This window comes from Natator depressus, chromosome 6, assembly GCF_965152275.1.
Source record: "Natator depressus isolate rNatDep1 chromosome 6, rNatDep2.hap1, whole genome shotgun sequence".
NCBI lineage: Eukaryota > Metazoa > Chordata > Testudines > Cheloniidae > Natator > Natator depressus.
In genome coordinates, this window is record NC_134239.1 from 19,217,750 (window position 1) to 19,239,059 (window position 21,310).

The 21,310-nt window shown below is 54.2% G+C and overlaps 1 protein-coding gene across 1 annotated transcript in view; it reads left to right on the plus strand.

Moving 5' to 3' along the window:
- PKP3 (plakophilin 3) overlaps positions 1 to 21,310 on the plus strand; it is a 35,660-nt gene that overhangs the window by 3,886 nt on the left and 10,464 nt on the right. The window contains exons 2-7 of the mRNA XM_074954701.1: positions 13,815 to 13,906; positions 14,792 to 15,516; positions 16,228 to 16,351; positions 16,597 to 16,801; positions 20,474 to 20,648; positions 21,090 to 21,207. Coding sequence (XP_074810802.1) covers positions 13,815 to 13,906; positions 14,792 to 15,516; positions 16,228 to 16,351; positions 16,597 to 16,801; positions 20,474 to 20,648; positions 21,090 to 21,207 — 1,439 coding nt within the window. The remainder of the gene's footprint in view (positions 1 to 13,814; positions 13,907 to 14,791; positions 15,517 to 16,227; positions 16,352 to 16,596; positions 16,802 to 20,473; positions 20,649 to 21,089; positions 21,208 to 21,310) is intronic.

Consider the following 21,310-nt stretch of genomic DNA (forward strand, 5'->3'; position numbering starts at 1 on the left):
TGCATTCAGTTCAGCGAGGAAGTGTTGAGCGCGAGGAGGAAATCGCTGGCTTGGGTGGGATCCAGGGCAGCGTTTAATCTGTAATGAAAGAGGGGCTGGGGTCAAGGACTCTTTTTACATTCATAACTGATGCAACAAGCAGAGGTGCCAGGGCTGTGAACTGCCAGGCCCGGAGGTGCCGGGGCTGAGGCACAAATTAAGCACAGAGCTGGGGACATTGCTGGCGTCTGTGCGGGATTGAGGGGAGGCATGGAAATGCAGCTCTCCCTCCTCTGCCTCTCCTCCGAGGTGACAGCTCTTGCTACCTGCCTGCCCCTGCCGTAGGGGGAGCTCCCAGCCACAGAAACCCCCCAGAGTGGCTGTTTTGCATACCCAACGCAGCGCAAAGATAGCCCTCTTGATTCTCCCTAGCCTGAAAGCCAAGTGTCATGTGTCCCAGCAGGGCAGGTCAGTGAAGTTACTGGGCATCACCCCCGAGATACCGACCTGTCCGATCAACGTTATCCACCTGTCTGGGCCCCAGCCCCGGCCTCCATCCTGCCATGGAATCCAGTCCCCGAGGCTGGGCTCTGGTATGGTGCTGGACATGCCACAGGCTCTGGGAGCCAGGCATCCCTGCCACGCCCCTCCCTTCCCATTGCCACCCAAGACTGACAGAGCGGAGGTGGAGGGGAGCCAGTAGCCTGAGTGCATTCCAGCCCAGCCTGCCTCTCTGGCAGCAGGTCCCGGCTGTGTGTGGGGGGACAGTGGGTGTGGAGGGGGTAGGGGATACAGGGCCCCATTCTCCTCGCAGCAGCAGCATTATGCTGCCCCAAACTCCCTCACAACCCGGGGCGGTTCTCTTGGATTCCCTGCAGCCCTAACCTGGTCACCGCTTCCCTGGCAGCCTAACCCACTCCTGGGAGGGCTGAATTGGGTCCATGACATTGAAGGGCCTGATCCAAAGCACGTTGAGGGCAATTGGAAGACTCCCCTCAGGATCTCCCATGGTGGGCCAGGCCCTGATACAGGAGTGCTGCTTGGAGGGGGTGCTGGAGCTGGGACCGAGTGTGGGGAGCAGAGGGCAGGCCCCTGTGCACCCACATCTTCTCCCCGGGTGTATTGTGTTCACTGAACTTTGTCGTACACTCAGGAGTTAACCTGCACTGCTGGCCGGGGGGTGGGGGTGTGGCTGGGGCAGTCAGGTGACTGACAGGGGGCTGGTTCTGCCCAGAGAAGCAGCCACCTAGACAGGGAGGGAGCTGGGGAAGCTAGGAGGGGCAGGCAGGATTCCAGACAGTGAAGAGCAGTGAGTGTGAGTCACGTGTAGCGCTGTCTGTCCACCCCACACGGCAGGATTTGGAGTGAGAGGGAAGCACTAGACTGCAACTCCATGCCACCTGGTAGCAAGGCCTCCTGTTCCAGTTCTGGGACCCACCCAACTCTGCATGTACCCCAGTCCCGACCTGCAGCCCCTCTGCCATCCTGGCCCTGGGACCCACCCGACTCTGCATGTACCCTAGTCCTGATCTACAGCCCCCCTCCTATTTCAATGCTGCCCCCCACACCCCAAGCACTGCCCACGCATCTCAACGCTAACCCTCTCCTGTTACTGTTCTGGGCTCTCTCCACTCTTCTCTGTTCCAAGGGGTGGCCCTTGAGCTGTGTTCAGAGGGTGGCATGTTCTCCCTATAGTGCAGGAATCTCCTTGCGTGGTGCGGATGCAGAGCCTGAGCCACATGCAGGCTTGCCAGGTGGGAGGTGTGAAGGCACCAGTCGTGTTTAATCCCTAACAGTGGAGAAAAATGACACTGGGAAACAACGCAGGGCAAAGGTGGCCGGGGGTGCCCGTTACCCTGGCTGGTGGGTGGCTGCCCTGAGAACTCTGGGCTCCCTGACATGTGGTGCCTGTCAGTCATGCATGTGCTCTGACTGGGGGTACGCGCTGTGGGCGTGTTCTCATTCCCCACAGGAAGTGGTGGAAGTCCGCTAGGTTAGTAGGATGATTTCTGTATTCTGAGTGTATCCCAGCATCACGCACAGGGCTAAGGCAGGAGCAGGGCCCCGGGTGCTGGACACCGGTGCTGATGTGGTCGCCCCATTTCAAAAAAGATATATTGGGATTGGAAAAGGTACAGAAAAGAGCAACAAAAATGATTAGGGTATGGAAGAGCTTCCATATGAGGAGAGATTAAGAAAACGGGGTCTTTTCAGCTGGAAAAAGAGAGGTTTAAGGTGGGATATGATAGAGGTCTATACAATCATGACTGGTGTGGAGAAAGTAAATAAGAAAGTGTTATTTATTCCTCATAACAAGGACTAGGGGTCACCCAATGAAAAGAATAGGCAGCAGGTTTCGAACAAACAAAAGGAAGTATTTCTTCACACAATGCACAGTCCCTGTGGAACTCCTTGCCAGAGGATGTTGTGAAGGCCAAGGCTATAACAGGGTTAAAAAAAGAACTGGATAAGTTCATGGAGGATAGGTCCACCAATGGCTATTAGCCAGGATGGGCAGGAATGGTGTCCCTAGCCTCTGTTTGCCAGAAGCTGGGAATGAGTGACGGGATGGATCACTTGATGATTACCTGTTCTGTTCATTCCCTCTGGGACACCTGGCACTGGCCACTGTCAGAAGGCAGGATACTGGGCTAGATGGACTTTTGTTCTGATCCAGTATGGCCTCTCTTATGTTTCCAGTGCCAGGATTTCCACTCCCAGTTTCTAGGGGCAGCTGGGGCTCCATCTCCTGGCCTCAGGGTGCCTGTTTACCCACACAGAGCTGGGTCCCTGGCATTATCAGTTATTCTGTGTACTCACTGGTAAAGGAGAATGCCATCCATGCTGTCTCCATGGCAGTCCCAATGGTGCCCCACCCTCTCAGGCGCTAACTCATTCAGGCCTTTTCCCTCCTGCCCCAAACTCCAGCCACTAGCAAGTCAGCCGAGCAGGGCTAGTGCATGCCTCTCGGAGAGCCTGCCCTTGGAGTTATTTATGCCTCAGCAGAGCCTGGCTAGGGCCCAGCGTGGGGCTGTGATTGTCCTCACCAGCTGCCACTCATCAGGGTCTTCTTAGCACTGGCATGGCCCTCTGGCAGAGGCTCTTAGCTTATGGGTCAGGAACTCCTGAGGGGTCACCTGGCCAGTAGAGTTGAGGGGGAGACGGTCGTGAGCCTGCTCCCATCCCTTGTCTCTGCTCTGCTCTGAGATGGAGATTGGGCTGTAGGTGCTGGAAGCCCCCTCAGACATTTGTGCCAATTTACCGCAGATCTGGTGCAAGGACCCTTGCTGTAGCCAGTCCCAGCCCAAAGTTAGGCCTCCTCTAACGAGCCAGGTCAGCCCCCTCCCGGCACTGCAGGATCACGCTGGGCAGATGTCTCTGGCATTGTCTCTCCTGGGGTTGTGTCTGTCAGTGCAGTGTGGCTGCTTCGGCTTTGTCTCCCTGTAGGCAAAGGGATCTCTCCCATCCCACCTACAGTGGCTGGCTAGCAGGCCTGGGGATGGGGTTTGAGAGAGGCCAGCTACTGGGCTTCCTCCCTGATCACGCACTGGGGAGCTGGGGCAAGGGACAGGAATGTTGGTAAGTGGAACATCTCCTCACAGTCCTGCCCGCGCGAGAGGAAGAGGCTGTGGAAAGCTCTGAGCTCCAATGGAGCCGTCCTACCCTGCAGACAATAAGCCCCCCACACAAGGGTTCCCAGGAGAGGCTCATCTGAGGTGGAGTGAGCTGTTCTGCTGCCCCAGAGATGGCTGCATGTGGCAGGGCTTCTGTGGCTTGTTTGATCCTGCCAGGGATTGCAAGGGATTGGAGCGCGTGTGTTTCCATCTCCTCCTGCCAGATTCCGCCAGGTTTTACTTCATCCTGACAGACACCTTGTCAAAGTTCCTTCCCCACTCTGAACTCTAGGGTACAGATGTGGGGACCTGCATGAAAAAACCCCTAAGCTTATTTTTACCAGCTTAGGTTAAACTTTCCCCAAGGTACAAACTATTTTACCTTTTGTCCCTGGACCTTATTGCTGCCACCACCAAACATCTAACAAAAGTAACAGGGAAAGAGCCCACTTGGAAACGTCTTTCCCCCCAAAATCCCCCCAAGCCCTACACCCCCTTTCCTGGGGAAGGCTTGATAAAAATCCTCACCAATTTCCATAGGTGAACACAGACCCAAACCCTTGGATCTTAAGAACAATGAAAAAGCAATCAGGTTCTTAAAAGAAGAATTTTAATTAAAGAAAAAATAAAAGAATCATCTCTGTAAAATCAGGATGGTGAATAACTTACAGGGTAATCAGATTCAAAACATAGAGAATCCCTCTAGGCAAAACCTTAAGTTACAAAAAGACACAAAAGCAGGAATATCCATTCCATTCAGCACAACTTATTTTATCAGCCATTTAAACAAAACAGAATCTAACGCATATCTAACTAGATTGCTTATTAACTCTTTACAGGAGTTCTGACCTGCATTCCTGCTCTGGTCCCGGCAAAAGCAACACACAGACAGAGCGAACCCTTTGTTTTCCCCCCCCGCAGCTTTGAAAGTATCTTTTCTCCTCATTGGTCATTTTGGTCAGGTGCCAGCGAGGTTGTCTTAGCTTCTTAACCCTTTGCAGGTGAAAGGGTTTTTCCTCTGGCCAGGAGGGATTTAAAGGTGTTTACCCTTCCCTGTATATTTATGGCACACCTCCCAAATCACAGATCAGGTGAAACGCTGGCTGTGATTTCTTCCTGGAGCTCTAGGAGAAAACAGTATTAATAAGACACATGCACCTCTAAATATACTACCAAGTATATAAAGACTAACAATATTTTCCACATCTCAGGACGATTTTAACCAGTTGATTCTGGGAAACTTTCAGGGGAGAGTGCATCAGCCACTTTGTTAGAAGCTCCTGAGATGTGTTGGATGTCGAAATCAAAATCTTGGAGAGCTAAACTCCACCGAATAAGTTTTTTGTTATTTCACTTGGTGGTATGAAGCCACTGTAGCGCAGCATGGTTGGTTTGCAGGTGGAAACGCCGTCCCCAAACGTATGTGCATAGCTTTTCCAGCGTGTAGACAATGGCGTAACATTCTTTTTCACTGACTGACCAGTTGCTTTCCCTCTCAGACAGTTTTTTGCTGAGAAACACTACAGGGTGGAATTCTTGCATTAAAACTACTCCCACACCACGCTTGGACGCATCTGTGGTTACTAGGAACGGTTTGTCAAAGTCTGGGGCCCTTAGCACAGGGTCAAACATGAGTGTCGCTTTAAGCTGGTTAAAGGCCTTCTGACACTCTTTGGTCCACTGAACGGCATTGGGCTGTTTCTTTCTGCTTAGGTCTGTCAGTGGGGCGGCGATTTGGCTATATTGAGGTACAAATCGCCTGTAATATCCGGCCAAGCCTAAGAAGGATTGGACCTGTTTCTTTGACTTTGGGACAGGCCACTTTTGGATAGCATCCACTTTGGCCTGTAGGGGTTTGATAGTTCCTTGACCCACCTGGTGTCCAAGGTAAGTCACTCTGTTTAGGCCTATTTGACACTTCTTCGCCTTAACAGTTAGTCCTGCCTCCTTTATGCGCTCGAAGATTTTTTGTAGCTGTTCCAGATGTTCTGCCCAGGAATCCGAAAAGCCCACCATCAAGATAAGCGACTGCATATTCTCCTAATCCCGCTAGGAGACCATCTACAAGTCTTTGGAAGGTGGCGGGTGCATTCCACAGCCTGAAAGGGAGTACATTAAATTCATACAGCCCGACTTGTGTGGTGAAGGCTGACCTTTCCTTGGCAGATTCATCTAGCGGTACCTGCCAGTACCCCTTGGTTAAGTCCAAGGTAGAGATGAACTGGGCCCGTCCCAGTTTCTCTAATAGTTCATCTGTGTGTGGCATTGGATAGTTGTCTGTGTGAGTTACGGCATTTAGCTTATGGTAGTCCATGCAAAAATGTATCTCCCCATCTGGTTTGGGAACTAGAACCCCTGGAGATGCCCATGCACTGCCAGAGGGGTGGATTACACCCATCTGTAGCATATCCTGGATCTCCTGTTCTATAGCAGTTTTAGCTTGAGGAGACACCTGATAAGGTTGGGCTCTAATTGGGTGAGTATTACCTGTGTCAATGGAGTGGTATGCCCCGTTCAGTCAGTCCTGGGGTGGCTGAGAACGTCGGCGCGTAGCTAGTGCACAGCTCCTTGATCTGCTGTCGCTGCATACGCCCAAGGGTCATGGAGAGGTTCACCTCTTCCACGCCACCAGCACTTTTCCCTTCGTAGTAGACACCTTTAGGCCACTCAGCGTCATCTCCTCCCTGGGCTGTAAACTGACAAACCTTTAATTCTTTGGAATGAAAGGGCTTTAGAGAATTAATATGGTACACCTTAGGCTTTCGGTTGGAGGTGGGGAATGCTATGAGATAATTAACAGCTCCCAGGCGCTCCTGGACCGTGAATGGCCCTTCCCACAATGCTTCCATTTTATGGGCCTGGAGCACCTTTCAGACCATGACCTGGTCCCCTACTTTGAAGGAATGCTCTCTGGCATGTTTATCATACCAGGCTTTTTGCTCTTTTTGAGCATCCTGTAGCTTTTCTTTAGCAAGGGCTAGAGAGGTTCAGAGGGTGTTTTGTAGGTTGGTTACAAAGTCCAGAATGTTAGTTCCTGGAGAAGGTGTAAACCCCTCCCATTGCTGCTTCACCAACTGTAATGGCCCCTTAACCTCGCGGCCATGTATAAGTTCAAAGGGTGAAAACCCTAAACTGGGATGTGGTACAGCTCTGTAGGCAAAGAGCAACTGCTGCAACACTAGGTCCCAATCATTGGAGTGCTCATTTACGAATTTATGTATCATGGCCCCCAAAGTCCCATTAAACTTCTCCACCATGCCATTTGTTTGGTGGTAAGGAGTGGCAACCAAGTGATTCACCCCATGAGCTTCCCAAAGGCTTTCCATAGTTCCTGCCAGGAAATTAGTTCCTGCATCTGTGAGGATGTCGGAGGGCCAACCTACCCTGGCAAAAATGTCTGCTAGTGCGTGGCACACACTTTTAGCCCTGGTGTTGCTTAGAGCTACTGCTTCCGGCCATCGTGTGGCAAAATCCATGAAAGTCAGTATGTACTGCTTTCCTCTGGGTGTTTTTTTCGGAAAAGGACCCAGAATATCCACAGCTACTCGCTGAAATGGAACCTCAATGATGGGGAGTGGCTGGAGAGGGGCTTAGACCTGGTCTTGGGGTTTTCCCACTCTTTGGCATACCTCACAAAACCGGACATAGGTAGAAATATCCTTGCTCATTCCCTCCCAATGGAATGACCTCCCCAAAAGGTCTTTGGTCCTGTTCACCCCAGCATGGCCACTAGGATGATCGTGGGCTAAGCTCAAGAGCTTTACCTGGTACTTAGTTGGAACTACCAACTGTCTCTGAGGCTGCCAGTCTTCCTGGTGTCCACCAGAAAGAGTTTCCTTGTATAAAAGTCCTCTTTCTACAACAAACCTAGATCGATTAGAAGAGCTGAGAGGCGGTGGGTTGCTCCGTGCCACCATCCAAGCTCTCTGGAGGCTTTCATCTGCTTCCTGTTCGATCTGGAACTGTTCCCTTGATGCTGGAGACATCAGTTCCTCATTGGATTGTGGACTGAGGCTTGGTCCCTCTGGAAGCGATGTAGGGGATGGGGCTGTTTCCGTTGACTGTGAACCGCTCTCCGCTGGTGCACTATGTTGGGTTTCAGGCTCCGGCTGAGCCTCTTGTGTAGGGTTATCAGCTGCTGCTGGTTCAGGTTCGGTGGGGCCCTCTGGTGTTGGGGTTGCAAGTACTGGATGCAGTGCTGGCAATGGGTCTGGTGCTGGTTGTTCCGCCGGTTCCAGTTCTGGGACTGGCTCTGTCTGGGTCTCTGGGACTGGATCCACTACTGCTGTTGCAGACATTGGCCTGGGGTCCGGGTCCATCACCTCTGACCGGGTCCTGATAGAAGTTTCCAGAACGGAGCTAGGCATGACGGCTGGTTTAGCCTGGCTGCGGGTGACCATTCCCACCCTCTTGGCTAGCTTCACATGGTTGGCCAAGTCTTCCCCCAACAGCATGGGGATGGGATAATCATCATAGACTGCAAAAGTCCACATTCCTTACCAGCCCTTGTACTGGACAGGCAACTTGGCTGTAGGCAAATTGAAAGAGTTGGACTTGAAGGGTTGAATTGTCACTTGGATCTCTGGGTCGATTAAATTTGGGTCCACAAAGGAAGCATGGATAGCCGGCACTTGTACTCCCATGTCCCTCCACGTGGTGACCTTTTTCCTGCCCACACTCACAGTTTCCCTCCGCTCCGAGGGTATCTGGGAGGTATCTGGCCCTGAGGACCTCTGGTGTGATTCCGGTGCAATGAACTGTAATCTGTTGGGGTTCTTGGGGCAGTTGGCCTTTACATGCCCCGGCTCGTTACATTTAAAACATCGTCCAGCTGACGGGTCACTGGGGCGAGGTGGGTTGCTGGAGAACGGTGTGGCAGGACGATAAGGTGTCTGGAGTATTCCTTGGTGTGTAGTTGGGGCCTTGGCCTTTTACTTTTTCTTTAATTAAAATTCTTCTTTTAAGAACCTGATTGCTTTTTCATTAGCTGTAACTGACCGAGCAAACCCTTTGTTTCCCCCTACTCTAGCTTTGAAAGTATCTTGTCTCCTCATTGGTCATTTTGGGCAGGTACCAGCGAGGTTATCTTAGCTTCTTAACCCTTTACAGGTGAAAGGGTTTTTTCCTCTGGCCAGGAGGGATTTAAAGGTGTTTACCCTTCCCTTTATATTTATGACACACCCAAAATGTGTGGGCTCATTCCCAGGGAACTGAGCATGCGGGAGAATTGTGTTTATACAAGGCAGCCTCTTGGGGCCTTACTGCTCCCAGGCTCCCTGCTCCTGAAGGGGCAAACACAGCCATGAGAATACTGGCAGGGCCCAGGCAGGGTCTTGACGGGCGGGTGGAGGAGCCCGCTGAGAAGGGCCTGGGCTCCAGCCCTTTGGTGACATGGACATGGTTGGGTTAGTCACTGAAGTTGGCCAGGTTGTAACTGCTCCCGTCAGCCTCTGGCTTTCCCAAGCAGTAGAACATCCACCGGGGGGAATGGAGCCAGGTGCTGTGCAGGCCCCCCCAGCGCTCTGCCAACGTACCCCAGTCCTGCAGCCTCCCCGCTATCCCAGCCCTCTCCTGAGAGCTGCCGATTGTGCCGACGGCTGGGATGGTTTGTCCAGTCACAAAGCAAGGATTTTGCAGTGGGGAGAGGCAGGACTGACATGAAAATCAGTGTGGAAATGGCAGTAATCTTACAGAATGGCAGTAAATTGCATGATGCCTTTGGGAACCCAGTCCCACCTTCATTGTATCCATCCGCTTCTGTTTCAGCTGTCAATGAGTAAGCACTAAAGCTTGTCCCTTAAATGATCTCCAGTCACTTTCTTGCATGGATAGTGTCTCGGGTAAGTAAGTAAGTTGAGGACTAGCAATTATCCCGCTCAACCTGGAGTATGGTGAAAGAACGCTGGGCCCACCTCTCAGCGCTGGCACTGGGCATGGTTTCACTTCCCGGCCTGCATCTCCTCGGTTGCTAGAAAACACCTGAGAGCGTTAAGTCAATAGAGAGACAAAGTGCGGGAGGTAATAGCTCTTATTGGACGAACCTCTGTTCGGGAGAGAGGCAAGCTTGTGAGCTACACCAAGCTCTGAGCGTCCAATAAAAGATATTACCCCACCCACCTGGTCTCTCTAATATCCTGGAACGGCTACAACTACATGGCAAACATTGTCAATAGGGCAAGTAGCACCATGTTCACCGGAGGGAGGGAGGGGAGAGAGTGTAGCTGCCAAACCAGACAGCAATCAAAGGAGAGGGAGCTTAGCTGTACGCTCCATATCGCCATCATTTCTCTCCATGGAGTGAATGAGACAGTTTGTCAACACAACTCAGCTCCCACTTAGCTAACCAAAGTGGCCGCATTTTGAAAGATGCTAAGCGTGCAGAAATTCAGCTCTTGGCCACGCTGGACAACTCTCTGGCCCGCTGGCGAGCTAGTGGGGTGATGACATCAGAAAGGAAAGCTGATGGAGCTCTGGCTGTTCGGTGTTTGGAGAGATGGCTTTCCTTAGGCAGTGCAGTTGTAGCCGTGGGGGGCCCAGGATATGAGAGAGACAAGGTGGGGGAGGTGATATCTTTGATTGGACCAACCGCAGTTGGTGAGAGAGACCAGCTTTCAAGCCACACAGAGCTCTTTGTTTAGGCTGACTCTTCAGAGATGGGCTGGGAGAGTGCCCACGGCACATCTCCGAGACCCCTGCCATGCCCTCCGGTCAAAATGGGACGACCACACTTGACATTCCGAATATTTCACACGGTTTTGTTTTGTTTTTTTAAAAGGAGGAAAAGTATCAGTTAAGAAAAGATCCTGTCAGGCCTTTATCCCTCAGAGAGGGACACACAGCACAGACGCAGGTGCTCTTTCCTTGCAGGTCACTCTTAAATGTCCTCCTTTTGGGGTTTCCACAAATCCCACATCTCGCTTCCTCAGCTCAAGCCTCCTGGTAGCGAGAGCGAGGCTCCCCCCACTTGCGGCATCAGCCTGAGCTAACCCAGCGTTGGCTAAACTGGGAAGGCTTTCTTGGCAACCACCAGGGCTAGAATTGTGCGAGGGCCTGGTTCTCCCCGCACTGACCCCAGAGCAAACCAGGGAGATCTCCCGTGGCATCAGGGAGAAGAGAAACTGCCGCCTTCAGTTACCTTTAAATGGCAGCTTAGATGCTACAGACACCCCCAGCTGCTCTTATCTCTGCTGTTGATTTTGTAACAGGGACAAATATTGGCCATGCGTCAAACTGAAGCCAGCTGAACCCAGCTGGGTCTCAGCGCAGGTCTTCCATGGTGAACTAATCGCTCACCAGCCTCTCCGCCGCACTGCTCTCCACTCACCCACCAGACTCCTCCCTTCAGATCTCCAGGACTCATGCCAGAGGTTGCCTTCTAAAGGCCCTTTGGACCTAAGGCCGCTTCTAAATGGGCTCGGTCTTAACAAGAGCAAGTGTGGCTGGGAAAGGAGGTGGGGAGACCAGATGGGAAGGGGAATGTTTGGTTTCCCGGTAAGCCGTTCAGCATAAACAAGGTGTCAAGGTTCCTTCCCCACTCTGAACTCTAGGGTACAGATGTGGGGACCTGCATGAAAACCTCCTAAGCTTACTTTTACCAGCTTAGGTTAAAACTTCCCCAAGGTACAAACTATTTTACCCTTTTGCCCCTGGACTTCCATTGCCACCACCAAACTTTATCTGGGTTTCTGAAAAAACATAGTTTGGACACGTCTTTCCCCCCAAAATCCTCCCAACCCTTGCACCCCACTTCCTGGGGAAGGTTTGGTAAAAATCCTCACCAATTTGTATAGGTGACCACAGACCCAAACCCTTGGATCTTAGAACAATGAAAAAGCATTCAGTTTTCTTACAAGAAGACTTTTAATAGCAGTAAAAAAGAATCACCTCTGTAAAATCAGGATGGTGAATACCTTACAGGGTAATTAGATTCAAAACATAGAGAATCCCTCTAGGCAAAACCTTAAGTTACAAAAAAGACACACAGACAGGAATATTCATTCTATTCAGCACAGCTATTTTCTCAGCCATTTAAAGAAATCATAATCTAACACATACCTAGCTAGATTACTTACTAAGTTCTAAGACTCCATTCCTGTTCTTTCCCAGGCAAAAGCATCACCCAGACAGACACAGACCCTTTGAAGTTCTCCCTCCTCCCAGCTTTTGAAAGAATCTTGTCTCCTCATTGGTCATTTTGGTCAGGTGCCAGCGAGGTTATCTTAGCTTCTTAACCCTTTACAGGTGAGAGGATTTTTCCTCTGGCCAGGAGGGATTTTAAAGCGGTTTACCCTTCCCTTTATATTTATGACACAAGGCTCGCTTGGCGAACCTTTCTCTCCCTGCACAGTCTGAGCCAGAGACCCTCAGCTGGAAAGTCCCACTGACCTCAATGGAGCCCAGCCAACCACAGCTCCTCCAGGGTGGACATTGCTCTGGCACCATTGACCCCAGTGGGGCTACCTTGACCTACCCCAGCTTGGGACCTGGTTGGAAACTAGAAAAAACAAGAAACCAAACCCCACCATTCCCCCCCCAAGTTTTTCAGTTGTTCCAAAGGTTTTGGTTCTCGCAATGTTTTGGGGAATGTGAGCGACCGTTTCCCAGCTACGTTCGTTGTTTCTCTTGTATTCTTTTAGTGTTTTGTTCGCCATGGTTAAAAGAAGAGCTGGTTAAACAATGAATGGGGAGGGGGCGGTTTAGGCACATGACAGGGTTTTTCTTTTGAAAAATTCTTTCCAATTTTTTTTTTAAAAATTCATTTTCAAAAATAGAAACTGAGAAATGAAAATGGTCAGCAACATTTCCAATAAGAATATTGGGTGTAAAATGCAATAAAGGGCTAGTGAAATTTTTCACAAACACCATGGATGTACAGAGAAAAAAGGGCCATTTTTAGATTAACAAACTGTGCCCCTTGCAAAACTCCAGCCCCCTCACCCCCCCACCCCCCCGACCTGGAGTCACAGGTGAGAGCATTCGGCAGCATTATCCTGGGCCCAGCAGAGATCAGTCTGCATCACAAAGACAGCCTGGAATTCAGCACTGCCACCTCTCTGCTCTAGAGAGCCTGGGTTTGGAAGAGGTGGGAGTAGAATTGGGCAAGATCCAGATGCATTGCCAGAACCGTGTGCAGGTCTAGGACTGGGATAGCGGGGGGGCTGTAAGTCAGGACTGGGGTGTGTTGGCAGAACAGTGTGCAGGTCTAGGACTGGGATAGCGGCGGGGCTGTAGGTCAGGACTGGGGTGTGTTGGCAGAGATGCGTGGGGCCAGGGCTGGACTAGCGGGGGACTGTAGGTCAGGACTGGGGTGTGTTGGCACAGCTGCATGGGGCCAGGGCTGGAAAAGCAGAGGAGTGCAGGTCGAGACTGGGGAGCATTATCAAAGCTGGGTGGGTCCAAAGGCTGGGGTACAAGGGGGGCTGAAGGTCAGGACAGGGGTGCATGGGCAGAGCTGGGTGGGACCCAGGACTGGACTACCGGGGGTGCTACAGGGCAGGACTGAGCTGGATGGGGGCTGGGGGAGCCCAGGGCTGGCCTAGAAGAAGTTGCTGTGGGTCACGACAGAGAATTCTCCCACAGGCAGCTAATCTGCTGCCAATTGCAGAGCATCCCTCATTCACTCAGCCACATCCCCGTGTGGCTCCTGGGTGCGCTCCTGGGCTTTCCTGGGCCGGCCGTGCGCTGTGAGGGGCTTGGTGCTGCAGCTGCGTCGAACCCGTGCTTGGGAGGTTTAAGTGCAGCAGATGACCAGCTCCCACCTTTCCCTCCACTAACACAGGCCATGCATTCACCGGGCACTAGAGGCAGCCCACACTGAGCCCTCGGCACAGAGATGGGACCCTGGCGGGTATTTTACGTACACCTCATACACCCTATAGCGCCCTACCCCATGACGTGGGAACCTCCCTGTGGCTACCAAGCAGGGATGGGTCCCAGCCGGCTGCAGCATTCCGAAGCTCCTGAGCCAAAGCCAGACTCCACCACAGTGTGTGGGTGTTTGGCTCCAGGGGTGCGGTTCAGCCAATTGCAGACAGTCACCAAATCCAGATTGCAACATCCCCCCCATCAGAGCATTGGTATTCAGATCCAGGTGTAGGATCTCCTCTTGACGCCCCCGCCCAGGGCTGTCCCAGTCCCCATTCCTCTAGTGCTGTGCTTTGAACACACACAGCACATTTCTAGCTTTGCTGAACGCTGTCTGTCTGTCTGTGTGTCCTGCAGGTGGCAGCTCCTCCCAGGGCCAGTACAGCAACACCCTGCAGAAGTCCTTCAGCTCCAGATCCCAGACCAATGGTTTAGACCCCAAGGTCACTGTAAGTACCAGCTCACCTGCAGTGTGTGGCTAGACAGGTCGGTTTGGCTGATGTGTCGTTATATGGCTCCCATCACTATTACATCTGGAACCCAGCCATCGGCACGCGAGATCAGGCCACCCGCTAGTTGCTTCTCTTCCTGTAGCCCTTAGGAAGCCTAGTCACTGGCAGTGGATGGCTGGGTTCCAAGCCAGGTGTGGGGAAGCTCTTGGTCCTGATAATGGTAGTGGGGGGCACATTTCCCCCAGGCGCCAGTCAGGGAGGAGGGAGGGGGGCGAGGTTCTCTAGTGGTGGACAAACCTCCCATGGGGCAGTAAGACCACTTGGCAGTCAGAAAGCTCTGCAGGCCTCAGAGCCCAGCTCTGTGCTGCAGCGTGGTCAAACGTGCCACCTTGGTTAGTGGGTGAAATCCTGGCTCCACCAAAGTCAATGGCAAAACTTCCATTCGCTAGGGCCAGGGTTTCTCCCTTGGTCTCTCAAGGCCTCCCCGTCAAATGGTGTTTTCAAAACCAACAAACTCAGCTGGGATCTGAGAGTCACACCAGGTTGGTTCCCTTTCACTCGTCCCCTCCAGTGCTAACAGGTCTGCAGGCCCAGTGGTGACTCCCAGTACACCTGTCCAACCCACTATCTCCAGCCGAGAGTGTCAGATATCTGCAACCTTGTGAGCTTTCAGTGGCCGTCGTGGAGGCTGTACAGGCATTACTGAGGGTGGAACTGAGCCTGCAGAATTTCTCTTCTTGGTGTTGAAGGGTGAGAGGAAAAGACCCCAGCTTGATTCTCAGATCCCAGGCTCACTTTGTTGGGCCAGAAGTTAGCAAGACATGCCATGTGTTTCCTATTGAAATGAGACATTGCTGACCCATTTCTCCCTGTCTCCCCCAGCTGTATCAGCCACCAGCCAAGAATGAGTACAGCACCACCAAGTCCATTGGCTGGTCCTCCCGGTCAGCTGTGGACCTCACACCTCACAAGAGGATGGCTACCATCAGCAACGGGGGCGTGCCCCAGGGCCCAGCCTACCATATGAGCTACACTGTCTCGCAGGCCGCCAGCACCTCCGCGCGGCCCAATTCCTTCCACGAGCGGAACTACCAGGCCCGGCCGAATTTCGACACCATGTCGTTGCGGTCGCTGCGCCTGGCAGATGGGCTGGGCAGCCCTGCGGGCATGGATGACCGCTACAGCATGATCTCGGAGCAGCTGAGCCCAGACGCCCTCTACAAACACAGAAACAGTGGCAACTTCACCAGAGCCTACACCTTTGAGAGGCAGATGAGTGCTGGCTCCAACACTGGGATGAAGGGGCCAGGCGACTGGATGGACAGCGTGGAGGTGCCTCAGAACCGGACCATCCGCGCGCCCGCCATGCGCACCCTTCAGCGCTTCCAGAGCAACAACCGCTCCCGCCTGAGCACTGGCTCCTTCAGCAGTCTCCCGGCCTCCCAGCCGGGCGTGGGGAGCTCCTATGCGGGCATGATGGAGCGCAACACCCGAGCCCCCTCCGTGCGTAGCCTGGCTGAGTCCAACCACCACCTGCAGGACCTGCGCGCCATCGACATGTACAACGGGCACAACACGCTGACGACCCAGCTCTCCTACTCCGGCGGGTGAGTGTGCAGGGGGTAGCTCGGGGGCAGGGGTGGCCTGTGAAGCTCCCAGCCAACCTGGACAAGGATCAAGGAACGTGCCGAGTTTCCTAAGAAGGACCAGGGGAGCTGGGCTTCTGGGCCTGCCGTAGCCTCCCTTCTGTTGGTTCCCGAGTCTGCCTCCCTGGGGCATTTCCATAGTCGATGGTTTGTGGCATGACCATCCCTCCGCCTAAGGGCTCGACCTGTTGCCTGATGCGGCCCCGTACGACTGGTAAATTCTGCAGCTCACCAGATCATCCGTAGCATGCGGTGGCAAAGCAGAGGGGAGCTGGAGCAGCAGCGAAGTGGTCCAGCAGTACTGATGCTGTTGCAAAGGACTGCCCTGGGCCCTGTTGCTTCCTGGGCTAGCATTGCTCCGGATTGCAGTGCTACAGCTGGGACCCACTTGGCTCTGGGCGTGGGAGGGGTAGCACATGTTGCTCAGGAGTGACCCCTACAGGCTGAGTTAGGAGCAGCATGGTGGGATCTGAAAAAGTCCTGCCCTGGCCAGTCATCTTTGACCAGAGGTGGGCGACCCCGTGTCCTGGGCCTGGTGAAGGAGTGACATGGGTCGAATTGGTGGGCACCTCGGCAAAGCATGCAGGACGTGGTGGAGCCCTGCTGTGAGGTGGGCAGGAGGGAGCCCTGAGGGGGCGTCGTGGCCACTCCTGACCCTCCCTTGGTTTCCAGGTTTGACGACATTGACCTGCCATCAGCAGTGAAATACCTGATGGCCAGTGACCCCAACCTGCAGGTGCTGGGAGCCGCCTACATCCAGCACAGGTGCTACAGCGACAGCGATGCCAAGAAGCAGGTGAGGGGCAAGGCGAGGATGGGTGCATGGGGGCAGACGCCAAAGGCATGCTGGGAAAGGGCCGCCCCAGCCTCTCAGCCCCGGCTGTGGACTCAGGTGCTGACAGAACATGCTGAGGGCGGGGATACAGCCCCAGTGACACTTCCACAGGGGCCCTGCTCCATCCCCGCCCAGTGGAGGCCAGGGCAGACTCCTGAGTCTACAGGCCCCACCACCTCTCACCCGCCGCCCTGTCTCTCTTCCAGGCTCGCAGCCTCCAAGCCGTGCCCAAGCTGGTGAAGCTTTTCAACCACCCCAACCAGGAGCTGCAGCGTCATGCCACCGGCGCCATGCGCAACCTCATCTATGACAATGCTGAGAACAAGCTGGCGCTGGTGGAGGAGAATGGCATCTACGAGCTGATGAGGACGCTGCGTGCGCAGGACGACGAGCTGCGCAAGAATGTCACGGGTCAGTGCGTGGGAGGGAGCGCCGGGCTGAGCAGGGGAAGGGAAGCGGGTCTGTTGGGGTTACTGCTAAATTGCTTGTATTGCAGGAGCACCTATAGACCCCAGCTGAGATCCAGGCCCCATTGTGCCAGGTGCTGTACACACAAATAGTCCCAATGAGACTACAGTCTAAATGGACAAAGCGTGGAAGGGGAAACTGAGGCACGAGGCGATGCAGTCACCTGCCCAAGGTCACCCAACAGGCCAGTGGCAGAGTTGGGAATAGGACCCAGGTCTCCTGAGTCTCAATCCAGCTCCAGATCTTCTAGACTGCATCGCCTGCCCCTGTTATCCCTCCAGTGCAAAATCACAGCCCCCTTCTTCCCCAGATCCCACTGCTGGCTCCCTTTATATTTCAGGATGCTGTTCAACCCCACCTCCTTGTGTTCCCACCTTCTATGCACATGCTGCTTTTGCAGCCAGCACAGGGCCCTAGTCCTCAGTGAGGAGCAGCCGGCTGGCGAACTTATGTGCAAGCACAAAAACCATGAGAAAGCTTTGCTCAGACTAATGACAAGGAACCTCCATGTCTTAGCAAAGGCTAACGAGATCTCACTCCAGCTTTAAAAAAAAATCCCTCTTTGGGTGGAGCCAAGCCTGGAAACTTTCAGCTCATCAAGAAGTTACCAGAAAGTTGGGAGCATCTAAAACAGGGGGTTGTCCTGAGAGTCCTGACAGCCCCTTCGCCACAGTGGGTATTCCCAAGCAGTTGTACAGGTGGTAGCGCATTCTTTTGGGATCAGCCAAAAATGGCCAAAATAGCTCTTTCTTTGTCTTCCACCTCATTCTTCACCCCTTTGACTCCTGTTGTAGTTACACCAGGTCTCCATCAGGTGGCACTAGACTGGACAGATACTGGGAGAGGAAGGCGTTTGAGTTGGGCTAGTTGATGTTTTTCAAATGTTGACATTTCAATGAAAAAAAATGTTTTTGGCCAAAATTTCTGACTTTGATGAAAGACGGGAAACAAATACATTGGAACTGTTTGCCTAGTTCTACTTTAGGGTTCAGATAAGATGCTGTTAAACCCTATTGCCCAGCAGCAATGGCAGGAGAGGGAATGGCTCCTCAGCCTCTGAGGGTGCATGCACATGGCTCCTCTCCTGGCCCGACAAGCGCAATCCTGAATAGTGAGCATTAAGAGTGTCTGTTGGAGTGCAAGGGATGGCCTAGTGGTTAGAGCCCTGGCTTAGCACTCAGGAGAGCTGGGTTCAATTCCCTGCTGTGCCTTAGACTTCCTGGGTGACCCTGGGCAATTCAGATCCTTAAAGGTATTTAGATATTTCAATGGGAGCTAGGCCCCCTAAGGACCTTTGTGACTCTAGCCTATAGTCTCTTTGCCTCAGGTCCCCACCCCCAAATTGGGGTTAATAGCACAGCCCTATATTGCAGGAGTGTTGTGAGGATAAATACATTAAATGGGTGATGGAGCCATACAAGCCCCCTTGTTAGAAAGTACCAGGCCAAGCTATGGCTGTGCCCTGCCCCGCCGGTGGCCTCAGCATGTCTTTACATGCTGACGGGGCAAAGGTTACTCGACCGGAGTGTGCTGAGGCCCAGGGGTTACGTGGCCCAGTTCTGCCGCAGGCCAGGGAGCGATGGTAGGGGGGCCACAGCTGGAGATGCCACTGGCAGCGCAGGAGCCCAGTTCCCCCAGCCAGCCTTGTGCTGCACTTCGCTCCTCCGGGGTTAGTATCACCGCACGGTTGGTTCTACACTGTACTGTCAGGGCCCATGGGCGTGCCAGGGAGAGCAGGCACGGAAACCCTGCTGGCAGCCTGGGTTACTGTACAGCCAGTCAGCTCTGGATCTTATCACTGTGGGGCCAGGCGGGGCTCAGGCAAGGGAACCTGCGGTGGAGTGGTAGCTCAGACTGTCCTGCCCTGCCGGTGGGAGGAGAGACCAGCCAGTGATCAGGCCGCCCTGGAATGGGAAGGGGTGCTGTCCCTTTTATGTAACCAGGCTGGGCTACACCCCAGCAGGGAGCGTGCTGATAAGAGAGGGGAGCTGAAGCAGATATAGAGATGGGGGAGGGCTACAGGCTTCTCTTGCCCAGGCTGGCTGCTGCTGCTGGAGAGAGCAGAGAGGGAGTGAGATGAATGGTGGAGGGGGAGATTGGGCCCTGGCCAGGGGCCGGATTCCACCTGGCTTTGTGTCTTGCAGGCAGCGCTGTGCAGGGAGGGGCCAAGAGCAGAGATTACATTTGCCTCTGTTACAAAGGCCCTTTCTAATCCTGCCCGCCAGGCTCTGATTGTCTCAGCCTATACCAGAGCTAATGGGAAAGCCGGGCCCAGGAGCAATGATGCGAAGGGTTTAATGCCTATTACAAGCGTAATGGAGTCTGTGAAAGTGGTTTTAGCTAAATGCAGCTGGAGGATGGAGAGAGCCATGGCCAAATAGCTCAGCCCCAGGCTGGCTTGCCCTGCACACAGGGAGTGCCTCGCAGGTGAGCGCCTCCTTTTTAGTTCCTATTGCCTCCAGGGGAGATCAGAGCTGTCCCCACACGGTGCTGGGTCCTCAGCTGGCATAAATCATCAAAGCCCCACCACGGTGAATTCACACCAGCGAGGGAATCTCGGCCATTGTTGCTAAAGCACCAGATGCAGCGTGGGCAGAAGCTCGGCAGCAGGGAGTCTCTCTGTGGCTGAGTAGCTGAGTGCCTCACAGTCAGAGTTAGTCTCACAACAGCCCTCGGAGGCATTGTCCTCATTTTCCAGATGGGGCTCAGACACACCGAGTGACTCACCCTGGGGCACAGACAGAGTCTGTGGTAGAGGCAGGACTTGAACCCCGATCCCCTGAGGCCCAGGCCGGGCGGCTACCCCTAGTGGGACAGCAAGATGCTTTGCTCTATCCTGAGAGCTGCTGTGGCGGGGGAGGGAGAAGGAGGAGTTGGTGAGCTCTGGCATGCAGCAGGTGGCACATGACCAAGCCTGCGGGGTGCCCTGCTCCGACAAGTTCCTGGGATTTCAGGAAACCCCCCCAAACTGTGTGTTTCTTGCAGCAACGGCCTAGCGCAGAGGCTTTGTTGGGCATCGGAGCTGCTGGAACAGGGCCCTGCACAGCTTGGACTCAAACAGTGTCTGTCTCCTCCCCACTCCCCCTGCTAGTTATGTCTGTCGGTGCCGCTCCTTGGGCTCATCAGAACTGGGGGGGCAGCGGGTCCCCTTCCCTGGCTGCCTGTGTGCAGCTGGTTGATGACTAACAGCCCCAGGTAATTAGACCCTACCCCGAGAGGCTGCCCATCCACATAGAGCAGGGCCATGAATGAAGCCAGCAAAACTCGGTGGATTGTGCAGCGTGCCTGCCATTCTGGGAGTCAAGTCACTGCATCGGGGTTTCTGAGCTTCCCGTGGGATGGGAAGAGTCCTCTGAGCCCTGCCTCCTCCCCTGGCTGCAGATCAGAGGCTGCCTGCTGGATTCAGGCATAGAGGTGAGGGGGAGGCAAAGGTCACTTGCTGCTGGAGCCCCCTTGCAAGCCAAGGGCGGCAGTCCCCGCGCTATGGGACGCTCGAGTGGCAGCCTAGCAGGCTTGTCAGAGGAAGGGGAGCGTGAACGCCCGGTACAAATGGCCCAGGAGTTTAACCCGTTTGGATGCTCTCTGGGGCTAAGTGGTGCTCTCTGCGGCCTGCAGGGATCCTGTGGAATCTCTCCTCCAGCGACACCCTAAAGGACCGGCTGGCTCGGGACACCCTGGAGCATCTCACCGACCTGATCCTGACCCCGCTCTCCGGCACGGGCAGCGCTGCCATCATCCAGCAGAACGCCTCAGAAGCGGAGATCTTCTACAACTCCACCGGGCTCCTCAGGTACCAGCTCTACCAGCCCCTGGGCATAGAAAGCGTGCCCTGCGCCCTGGCTGCTGAGCCACGGGGACCGGGGGAGCTCTGGGCCGAGAGTAGTGGAGAATTTCTAGGTTCTGGTATTGGTTCTGGCCCCCAGTGTTATGAACAAGGCCTGCATGCCCCCTGGGCGGGACACTGTATCCCCAGTCCTCACGCTGCAGGGCCCGAACTGGACAGGCAGCAATGCCCAGCCCAGAGTTAGTATTCCACACAGAGAGACGTTACAGGGGGGTTCACACCGCCCTCGGCAGCATCCAGCGTTGGCCACTGTTGGAGAGGGAATCCCCCCCTTAGATGGGCACTGGCTCTGGCCTGGCCGAGGAGGGGGTCCCGGCAGAGGCTGGGGGCATGGGTTGGCAGGGGAGATTCCGTCTCTCAGTGCTGGGCCCTGGGTTCCCCCTGCAGGAACCTCAGCTCCGCCAGCCAGCAGACCCGGCAGAAGATGCGCGAGTGCCACGGGCTGGTGGACTCCATGATCAATTACATCAACAGCGCTCTGGAGGTGGGGAAGTCAGAGGACAAGGTGAGCCCTCCGCCCCCAGAGGGAGTCTGCAGCTGCCTGTCTGCGCTGGGGGCCCAGCCCCTCGTCTTCACCACCTAGAGCGAACAGCCTAGGCTGGGGTGTG